Source organism: Vicia villosa, linkage group LG4, assembly GCF_029867415.1.
Source record: "Vicia villosa cultivar HV-30 ecotype Madison, WI linkage group LG4, Vvil1.0, whole genome shotgun sequence".
Classification (NCBI taxonomy): Eukaryota; Viridiplantae; Streptophyta; class Magnoliopsida; order Fabales; family Fabaceae; genus Vicia; species Vicia villosa.
In genome coordinates, this window is record NC_081183.1 from 34,616,171 (window position 1) to 34,626,775 (window position 10,605).

Below are 10,605 nucleotides of genomic sequence, written 5' to 3' on the forward strand. Positions count from 1 at the left end.
GCATGGAGCCATCGGTCCAACCATCCCAAAAGGTATGATCTAAGGAATTTTGTACCTGCCAATCGGGTTCTACAAAGGTTCCCAGAGTTTTCAATCTTCTATTGGATATTACCGGCACGCACAATTGCTCATGGGCGCCAATAATATGCCTAAAAAGACCTCGTCTGAGCGTAGTATCGCATGACAACAAGCTCAAATTGGTACTTGATCTTGTTTCTGCACTACATCCTAAAAAGGCTTAGATGGGTTAAAAAGGTTCTAGGTCATTCAGCTTCTACGGACACTCACTATTGAAAGTAATAGCATTATCACGATGGTTCGTAACAACCTCTACTACCTTCCATGAGTCCTCCACTGATTGGGGTTCCACCATATGACGCTCATGGTAAGGATTGCTCCTGACATGCGACTATTGGTCTTACCACCTCCTATCTCAAGTTACTCACCAAAGTTCGGGTTAGAACTTTATCTCATCACAGAGGAACCATCGAGCACCAAAAAGAAAAAAAAAAGATAAACAAACAAAGCACGCAACAGTATATACAGAAAAAACACACAGATAAACAAAAATAGGCTTAACACACTTAAAACTGGATCCCCAGTGGAGTCGCCATTTTTCTGTAGCGGGGAAAATCTGATATCGAAGCCATAGGATTGACTCGAATCAATATTTTGTTTGAAATCGCCACCGCACTTTATTGTTTCCAAAGGAAAAGGGAAAAGAACGAAAAACCCAAAGTTTTGTTTTTAAAACAAGAAAGAGATCTCAGGTACGGGTGTTGATTATATGAGGGGAAGATTTTAAGCACCCCTCATATCTGTGGTACTCCACAGGAACCTTTTTGAAAATCTGTGTCGTGTGTGTGCTAAAAAACGGGTTTGTTTTATTTTTAAAATAAGCTCGGCAAAGCGTTAAGCCTTGGGCCTACATACCTCCTCGGTGCAATGGAGAAGTCAGAGCTAATGTAGTTCCGCTTTAGGGAAAAACGTTTTAAAAACGAATAAACACTTTATCGTCGTCGGAGAGAAATACTCAGCCATTGATCTTGAGCATGAGAACAAACGAGTTCTTTGCATCGCAAATGAAAGAAGGGCTCCAACTCGGATAAAATCGACGAGTATGCCACTAGCTCTCTCGCGCGGAAAAGATCTCATTATATCAATCAATTTCAAAATCGTGGGGTATAACCACTCGTTTCGACAATTAACAGTGTCTAAACTTTTGAAGAAAAAGCCACTAAGGGCAAAAGATATTTTAAAGAAAACGTTTTGAAAATGATTGCAAACATAAGAAGGTTTTTGAAAAAGGGAGAAGATTTTGAAAATTTAAGAAGGGGAGGAGATGAAGAGGCTATCCTATTGCGTAAAATAAAAGCTAAGGAAAGAAACGGTCTAACCGAAATAAGAAGCCAACACTTGACATTGTGAGTCAAGGTAGATTTCCCATCCTTTGGAATATCAATACTAAACCAACATTATCACTTGGGGATCCAGATGAACTTATTATCTTAGCACCACTTTGCATTAAGCACATTAAAAATTCTGACGAAAATCGGGCAGAGTAACGGCTGTTTTCGGGTAAAATCCTTATATCAGTGCCTTGGAATTAATCATCAAGGGCTTTCAAGGAAATACCTGCACATACAAACAGACAACAATCCAATGCCAGACAGACAGAATAACAACAGAGTAATAATAGAATAAGGGTCCAGAGGTCTTAAGTCCATAAGTCCGAATCTCCAAAATGCTCAGGATAGTAACCAATAGTCCAAAAGAGAGCCTTAGGTATTTTTTAGATTTTTGTTATATATTAGTGTTTTGGCATAAAAGTAAAGTATGGTCCAAGTGGACAAAAAGAAAATAGCGGAAACATAAACATAATGTCCAAGTGGACAAAGAGAAAATAGCGGAAATATAAATGTCCAAATGGACAAAGGAAAAATAGCGGAATGTAAATATGATGAAATGATAAAATAAAGCAATAAAGCGAGAAATATAGAGCAATATAATAAATTGCGGAAATTAAAGTCAATTGTTAGATGTTAAAGATAACCATCTTGAAACTTGTCAAGTATGTTATCAAAGTTAGTAATTAAGATCGATGGTGAGTGACGGATGTTCTCGGATTTAAAGTCAATGGAAACTTATCAGAAGCTTGATAAAATCATAGCGACTACACGATAAAATTCCATAAGTCTTAAATCAACCGCATACAATTCTCTTCCATATTTGATCTTTTTTTTTAATTCGAGACACGAAATATTGCGCTATGTTAAGCAGATCGCCAAGTGATTTATGTAGAAATCACCCTACAACGAGGCCGGTCAAAACTTTATGTGTTAATGCATGCGAGAAGAACGATATGTAGATCGTTTTCCGAAAGCAATACCGCACGAAAAGAAAAATGGTGAGTGATCTAGTCTTTACCAAGAATCCATAAGAATTCTCAAGGTATTAAGACTTTCATCGATCAAAATAAAGAGAAACAAAAGATGGAACCACATTAAAAGCTCCTTTCATCCATAATTTCAATCACATAATTTTGCGGATTTGGATTCTCATCCTATCGACGCCCTAAGTCCATTGAAATTAGAGAGAAATTAGGCCTCTAACTTGTGATTCAAAGAAAATATCAAAAGAATGGAGTAGAAGATGAGTTAGAACCAAAAACAAGTCAAAAATCACAAAAACAAGCATTCTGCCCAGATGTAAATCGATTTTCACAGAGTGTAAATCGATTTGCATAACTCTGTTTTCAAATCTGCGCAGTTTTTCAGTTGTGTAAATCGATTTGCACCAGATGTAAATCGATTTGCACAACACAGTTTTCAAAAAAACAGCAAATAAAGAGAAGAAAACTTGTTTAAACATAAAACCAAACACCTTGTGATCTTGGATCAATTTGTGCACGAAAATGTATCAAGTAAGCAAGTAAATCTCATCAATATAGCACCAAAGGTGCATCAAGCATAAACAACAATGGATCACATCTTGAATTATGGATTGGATCTAGAATTTTACCAAATCTTTCACAAACTTTGAATCTTCTTCAAGAACACACAACCACAAGCCTTGATCTCTCACAATTGATGAAGAAAAAGTAGTGTTTATGTTGAGGTTTAGCTCTAAATTAGTGAGGTTCAAGATGTGACTCACTAATTTGTGTGGAAGAAAAAGAGCTTTGAGTGATGGGTTTGGAAGAGGTGAAGAGAGAATTTGCAATAAGTTTCTTGGCTATCAAAGCTTGAAAAATGAGGAGGGGAATGCCTCAATTTATAGCACTTAGGCTTGGGAAATTTTGTGGCTTGGAGTTAGGATTGGAAAATAGAATTAGGGGCTTGGGAAAAGGATTTGGAGCCAAAAATGAGATCCAATGGTCTTGATGCAATCACATGAGGGTTTATGATTAAATGATGTAGGTAATCAAATACAAGAGCTAAGTCATGCTTCCCATGCTTGCAAATGATGTCAACACTTTCAAAAGCTGAATTTTGCCTTCATTTTTCCAAATTCGCACTGGTGCAATCGATTTACACTTTATGCAAATCTATTTACATAGCTGAAAAAGGCAAAATCTGGGGCAAAAACAGTTATGCAAATCGATTGCTGTCTTATGCAAATCGATTTGCACTGATGGCAGAAGCAAATCTGGTGCAGAAACAGTTGTGTAAATCGATTTACACCTTATGCAAATCGATTTGCATAATGAAAATGTTGAAAAATGCTCCTTTTGATGGATGTTATGACTTGGTACCTACAAAACACAAACACACCAAAGCACAAGGCAATATTTTTGGTATTTTGGTTAGTAAAACAATATATACAAGACTAAACATGGGTGCTTGATGATTCCCTTGCAGATGAATTGAGCATAACACCACAAGTAGAGTTCTAAGTTAAAACTTCTTGATTGATGATTGGTATGCAAATGATGTGTGATCTTAGGGTCAAAAATTGGGGTATGACAGCAGGTCGAACTCCAACATCGAATGCTACAAATGCAATAAACATGGACATTTTGCGAAGGATTGCAACTCATACAGTTGCTACAATTGTGGAAAAGGGGGACACCTTGCAAAAGACTGTCGATTCAGGAGGAAAGTCGAAGAGACAACAAATTTCGCACTAGAAACAGAATCAAACGAAGGATTCCTATTAATGACCCAAAAGGAGACAAACACAGAAGATGACACTATATGGTACCTTGACTCAGGAGCAAGTAATCATATGTGTGGTCACAAACATCTATTCAAAGAAATAAAGAAAATTGAAGATGGTCATGTATCTTTTGGAGATGCGTCGAAGGTAAAGGTCGAAGGCAAAGGAACAATTTGTTATTTGCAGAAAGACAACGTACCTGGAAAAATACAAGATGTTTATTATGTACCAGATTTAAAAGCAAATATTCTAAGTCTGGGGCAACTTACAGAGAAGGGATATTCGATATTTATGAAGGATCGAATACTGCATTTGGAGGATAAGTCAGGGCACCAAATTGCTCAAGTTGAGATGGGAAGGAATCGAATGTACAAGCTGAATCTGAGAAGCGTTCGAGGAAAATGTTTGAAAATCGACACTGAAGACCAAGCAACTCTGTGGCATCTATGTTTTGGTCACTTACATCATGCTGGGTTAAAGAGATTAGCGGGAAGAAACATGGTACATGGATTGCCTAACATGGAGTTTGAAAGAAAATTTTGTGAAAATTGTGTTTTTGGCAAGCAGACGAGAACTTCTTTTCAAAAGAAGGCAGAATATCATACTAAGCACATCCTTGAATTAATTCAGACTGATATCTGTGGACCAATCACTCCAGAATCCTTTAGTGGCAAGAAGTATTTCATTTCCTTCATCGATGATTTCTCAAGAAAGACTTGGGTCTACTTCCTGAGAGAAAAATCTGAAGCATTCGAAGCATTCAAAAGGTTCAAGGTAATGGTTGAAAAATCGACTGATCGACACATCAAAGCACTCCGTTCGGACAGAGGAGGAGAATATACTTCGACAGCTTTCATGAAGTATTGCGAGGAGCAGGGTATAAGGAGATTTCTAACTGCAGCATACTCACCTCAACAAAATGGGGTTGCTGAAAGGAAAAATCAAACAATCCTTGACATGGTTCGTTCAATGCTCAAAAGTAAGAACATGTCGAAGGAATTTTGGGCAGAAGCTGTGCAATGTTCAATCTATGTTCAAAATAGATGTCCGCATTCAAAGTTGGGAGATCGAACACCGCAAGAAGCGTGGAGTGGACAGAAACCGACTGTATCTCATTTTAAAGTATTTGGTAGTGTTGCTTATGCACATGTACCAGATCAACGAAGAACGAAGCTTGAAGACAAGAGTCAGAAATATATATTAATTGGGTATGATGAGAAAACAAAAGGATACAGGTTATTCGACCCCATAAACAAAAAAGTGGTAGTAAGTAGAGATGTTCGAGTGAATGAAGCAAGTAGGTGGGACTGGAACAATTCGATAGAAGACATAGTCGAAACTGAAGAACCCTCAGTCGGTATACCAACAACCCAAAATCAATTACCAAGGTTTGAATACTCTGACAGTGAAGACGAATCCTCACAGCCCAGAATGAGAAGCTTGCAAGAGTTGTATGATAATACAGAAGAAGTACATCTTGTGTGTCTACTGGTAGATTCTGAAAACATTAGTTTCGAAGAAGCATGGAGAGATGCGAAGTGGAAGAATGCCATGGACGAAGAAATTAAAGCTATCGAACACAACAAAACTTGGGAACTAGCAGAGTTACCAAAAGGAAGTCGAACCATTAGTGTGAAGTGGGTGTTTAAGAAAAAGATGAATGCTCAAGGAAAAGTCGAAAGGTACAAGGCGCGACTTGTGGCAAAAGGATACAGGCATAAGGAAGGAATAGATTATGACGAAGTATTCGCACCAGTTGCAAGAATGGAGACAATTCGACTGCTGATTTCTCAAGCTGCTCAGCTCAAATGGCCAATATTTCAAATGGATGTCAAATCAGCATTTTTGAATGGTGTGCTCGAAGAAGAAGTCTATGTCGAACAACCACCAGGATACATGAAAGACGGAAGCGAAGGAAAAGTGCTAAGACTCAAGAAAGCACTTTATGGATTAAAGCAGGCACCTCGTGCATGGAATACACGTATTGATACTTACTTCAAAAAGAATGGTTTCCAACAATGCCCTTATGAACATGCCCTATATGTAAAGAAGTATAAAGGAGATATACTGCTCGTTGCACTCTATGTCGACGACTTGATTTTCCTGGGCAACAGTGATCAAATGATCGAAGAATTCAAAGGTCGAATGACACGAGAATTTGAAATGACGGACTTAGGTCGAATGAGCTTCTTTCTTGGTCTGGAAGTTCGACAAGAAGAAACTGGAATTTTTGTCTCACAAGAAAAATATGCAAAGGACATTCTGAAGAGGTTCAAAATGGAAGGTTGCAATCCAATCTCGACACCAATGGAGCCAGGAGCCAAGCTTTCAAAATTTGATGGGGGGAACGTGTCGAAGCAAACAAATTTCGAAGCTTGGTCGGAAGTCTTCGATATCTCACATGTACTAGACCAGATCTTTCTCTAAGTGTCGGAATCTTGAGTCGATTTATGGAAGAACCAGTTCACTCACACTAGAAAGCTTTGAAGAGAATTCTTCGTTATATCCAAGGAACTGTGTCACTTGGAATGTTTTACTCAAAAGCAGAAGATTACAAGCTAACAGGTTACTCCGACAGCGATTGGTGTGGAGATATAGACGATCGAAAAAGCACATCAGGATATGTATTCCTTATGGGAAACACTGCTTTCACATGGCTCTCAAGGAAGCAACCAATTGTAACACTGTCAACATGCGAAGCAGAATACGTGGCTGCATCATGGTGTGTATGCCATGCTATATGGCTTAGAAGATTGTTATGTGAGTTAGAGCAGAAGCAGGAAAATGCAACCATAGTACAAGTCGACAACAAATCAGCGATCGAACTGGCGAAGAATCCAGTGAATCATGAAAGAAGTAAACACATCGACGTACGTTTTCATTTCATTCGAGAACATGTGAAAAATGGAAGCGTCGAACTGAAGCATGTGGCAAGCAAGGATCAAGCTGCAGATATTTTCACAAAACCATTGTCGAAGGAGATATTCGACAGAGGCAAGATAATGCTGGGATTAATTGATCGAAGGAGCATTTAATTTATGGGGGAGTTTTGTTGGATAAATTTAAATGCAGTCTTGGAAAGCCAAAAGACAGATTCTCTAGGGCAGACAAACTCTCATAGGAAATAGTTAATCATTAAATGTTATGTCTATTTATGTTTCCCTGGTCTCTATATAAAGACCCTCTCTTTGTAACCTAATTTTCACTTTTGCAACAAATCCTTTGCAAGTCAATATATATCGGAAGAGAGTAGTTTGATCTGTTACCTTCAATTACCTCATCATTCCACCGACTATTTTTAGTTTGATAGAACAATTTATCTTCCAAGTCTATGAATCAAGAAAACTCCACACCTAAATTCTTTATTCATTTTGATTGTTTGGAAATAACTTCAATACAATATAAGGACTAATCCTCACCCATTGCCAAAAAATAAAAACCCAAGAGACACCCATAAAGTTGTTATAAACAACATAATTTAAGCGGTCCATAACTACAGTTGCGACCAAAATATTGCTGAAATGATAGTGTCCGCAACTGCATAACATTGCAATTACAATATTATTTGAAACCACGTGTCGTTTCACATTAAGAATCACATAAGACTTCACTCAGATTTCTTTAAGTATTTTTCAATCAAAATTCATATTACAACGATTACATAACACATATCGCATCAACCATAATCGCAAGAGTTACAACTACAATTGCAATCGCAATTGAAATCATGGTAGACGGGACCAATAAAAATGATTACCATTTCAAGAGGGAACTTAACGTCAATGAGTTCATCATAAACTTGTTTAATCCGAACCTACTGCACTCTGCACCCTCTGGTTACTTGGTGTTGCAATGCACCACTATGGCTGTGATTGGAACAATAGAATAAGAGAGGGGAGAGATGCTGAAGAGAGAAGTTAGTGTGAAAGAGTGCATATCTAGCACACACACTTGTCATTTTATCTATAAGCTTCAAGTAGATTGACCAACTCATGTTACTTTTATTGCTGACCTCATAATATTATAGGGCATTTCTCTCACTATTCAAAAGAATGTTCAAATTATAGGTAAAAAATAACGACTTTTATACACTTTGCACCTTCTTTTTTTTTTTTGGCTTTAACACTTTGCACCTTCTGGATGTTAAGTTTTGCATCACCCTTTATCTCACACATTCCATTTTTGGATTGCAATTAAATCTAGTCCTAATCCTTTTTTATATTTTTTAAAACTTACGATATTTATTTTAATTAATTAAAAAAAATAAATATCATTCAAATATTTTCTTTAAATACAAGGTTTTTTTTAAGTAGAATATTCTCCTCATGTAATTAATGTAAATATTAATTCCTAAATGATTAGAATATAATTATATATTGAGAGAATTCTCTGAAAACAAACCACAAAGTAAACCCTAGGTCAAGAATCACAAGTTATCAATTTCAATGGTTAAGATGGAAGAAGAAAACACTCGCCGTAGCCGTAAACTAAACGGCGACGGCTTACTTAACCGCCAATCATTGCCGGATGATCTCATCATAGACATCCTTTTAAGGCTTCCGGTGAGATTTCTCCTGCAATTGAAGTGCGTGTGCAAATCATGGAAAACCCTAATATCCAATTCCCGATTTGCAAAGCAACACCTTCAGATGTTAACCATGGATCAAAGCATAACCAACCCACAGTTTTTCTTTGGCCGAGGAGACCGCAAAATTGTATCTCTCCCTGTAAAGCCATTGTTGGAAAACCACTCAGAAACTACTGAAGCGGTTGAGTTCAGCATGGAACATAGGTTTCGTGTTCTTGGTTCATGCAATGGGTTGGTGTGTCTGTTGGATATCGATGAAGGCTATGTTAGACTGTGGAACCCTTCAACAAGATTCAAATCTAAAAATTCTCCATCCCTTGATAAAAGCTTAGTCACAAATTATGGCTTTGGCTATGACCATGTTAATGACAAGTACAAGGTGCTACTAGATGTATGTCCTCGCGGTAATAGTAATAATCAAAATGTGAGACTTTATACTTTTGGAGAAAATTCTTGGACAACTATCCAGAATTTCCCATGTAACCCTACTACTTTCCCAGGAAAATTTGTGAGTGGCACTATAAATTGGGTAATAATTAGACAGGTTGGTGATTATATACAAGCTAGGATTCTTTCCTTGTGGAGGAGACTTATAGCGAAATATTACTACCTCAAAATAAAAAACATGATGGTTGGAGAAATTCCGAACCTAAGCTTGGTGTTTTGGATAACTGTCTTTGTCTATGTTTTGACATTGATACTCATTTGGTTTTATGGTTGATGAAAGAATATGGAGTTGCCGAGTCATGGACTAGACTGAAGATGATCCCTGCAGAGCATTTACAAGGGCCATATTGTGCCATTGAACCCTTGTTCATTTTTGGAAATAGTCTTGTTCTGCTGAAAACGATGCACGGAATTTTACTGTATAACTTAAATAATGGTAGGACAGATATTCCTTTGATTTCCACCTCGAACTTGATTGGGTTGAAACAACATCTTTACCTTGAGACTCTTGTATCACCGCAATTGTAAACACCTATGAAGCACGGGTACTCCGTTTTAGGTAAAGTACCGGTACCGGGTACGTACCGGGTACCAATACGCGTACGGTACTCGTACGGTACACACCGAAGCCGTACCAATTTTTTTATTTTTTATTTTTACTTTAGTACGCCAACCGGTACACATTTGGTACACGTGCCCAATTAATTTTATTTTTTTTGGTTTTAAATTTTTTTGGATAACATAATTTGGTCTTAACTAAAAATTAGGACATATGGATTTAAAAAAACTGAGAGAAAAGTTAAGAAATAGGCTCATTGAAAATAAATTGGAGCACATATGGATTTATTCACTCGTTGAAAAGGAATAGGCTCAATCCAAAAAGAGCTAAGTATTTAGTTTTTGTTCATACAAATCTTCGTCTTCTTTTAAGAAAGAGTAAGATTTATAATGAAGGAGTAACAAAAATATGGGATATTGGTGGGGATGAATTGGATCTATTTGATGGAGCTGCTATTCTTGAAGTTGCTACTCTTTCTCTCAATGAACGTGAACTAGAAGCTGCATTCAATGGAGAAGAAAATATTGATATTCAACCATAATTTTATGATTTATCATACTAAATTATAATCCTACAACTTCTTCCAATAAAATTTCCCGCCAAAACTTTTCACTATTTTTTATCAATTAATAAATAAAAAAATTAATAATATCTAAATAATAATAATAATATTTTGCTCCTGTTAATTCCATTATCTATTTAAAAAAAAATAATAATATAATTAATTCATTTTTCCATAATACAATTAATTTTTCCCACATAGTTTGTCATGCCTCACCCACCTCTCCGATAATTTTTTTCACCAAATGCTATTTTATTCATCATGTTAATTATATTTTTTTTAAATAAAAAC

General features: G+C 36.7%; 1 protein-coding gene across 1 annotated transcript; it reads left to right on the forward strand.

Moving 5' to 3' along the window:
- The first annotated feature begins 8,603 nt into the window (after positions 1-8,603).
- On the forward strand, positions 8,604-10,293 carry LOC131597024 (F-box/kelch-repeat protein At3g23880-like). Its single transcript, XM_058869746.1, has 3 exons — positions 8,604-9,294; positions 9,474-9,717; positions 10,125-10,293. Exons 1-3 carry the CDS (start codon positions 8,604-8,606, stop codon positions 10,291-10,293), a joined length of 1,104 nt encoding a protein of 367 aa, XP_058725729.1.
- The last annotated feature ends 312 nt before the right edge of the window (positions 10,294-10,605 follow it).

Bases quoted from the DNA above. Each gene is read 5' to 3' on its own strand.
- LOC131597024 (XM_058869746.1), top strand. From the start codon at position 8,604: ATGGTTAAGATGGAAGAAGAAAACACTCGCCGTAGCCGTAAACTAAAC. The intron at 9,295-9,473 runs GTGATTATATAC...GGTTGATGAAAG, and splicing joins GGTAATAATTAGACAGGTTG to AATATGGAGTTGCCGAGTCA. The intron at 9,718-10,124 runs GTAAACACCTAT...TCTTCTTTTAAG, and splicing joins ACTCTTGTATCACCGCAATT to AAAGAGTAAGATTTATAATG.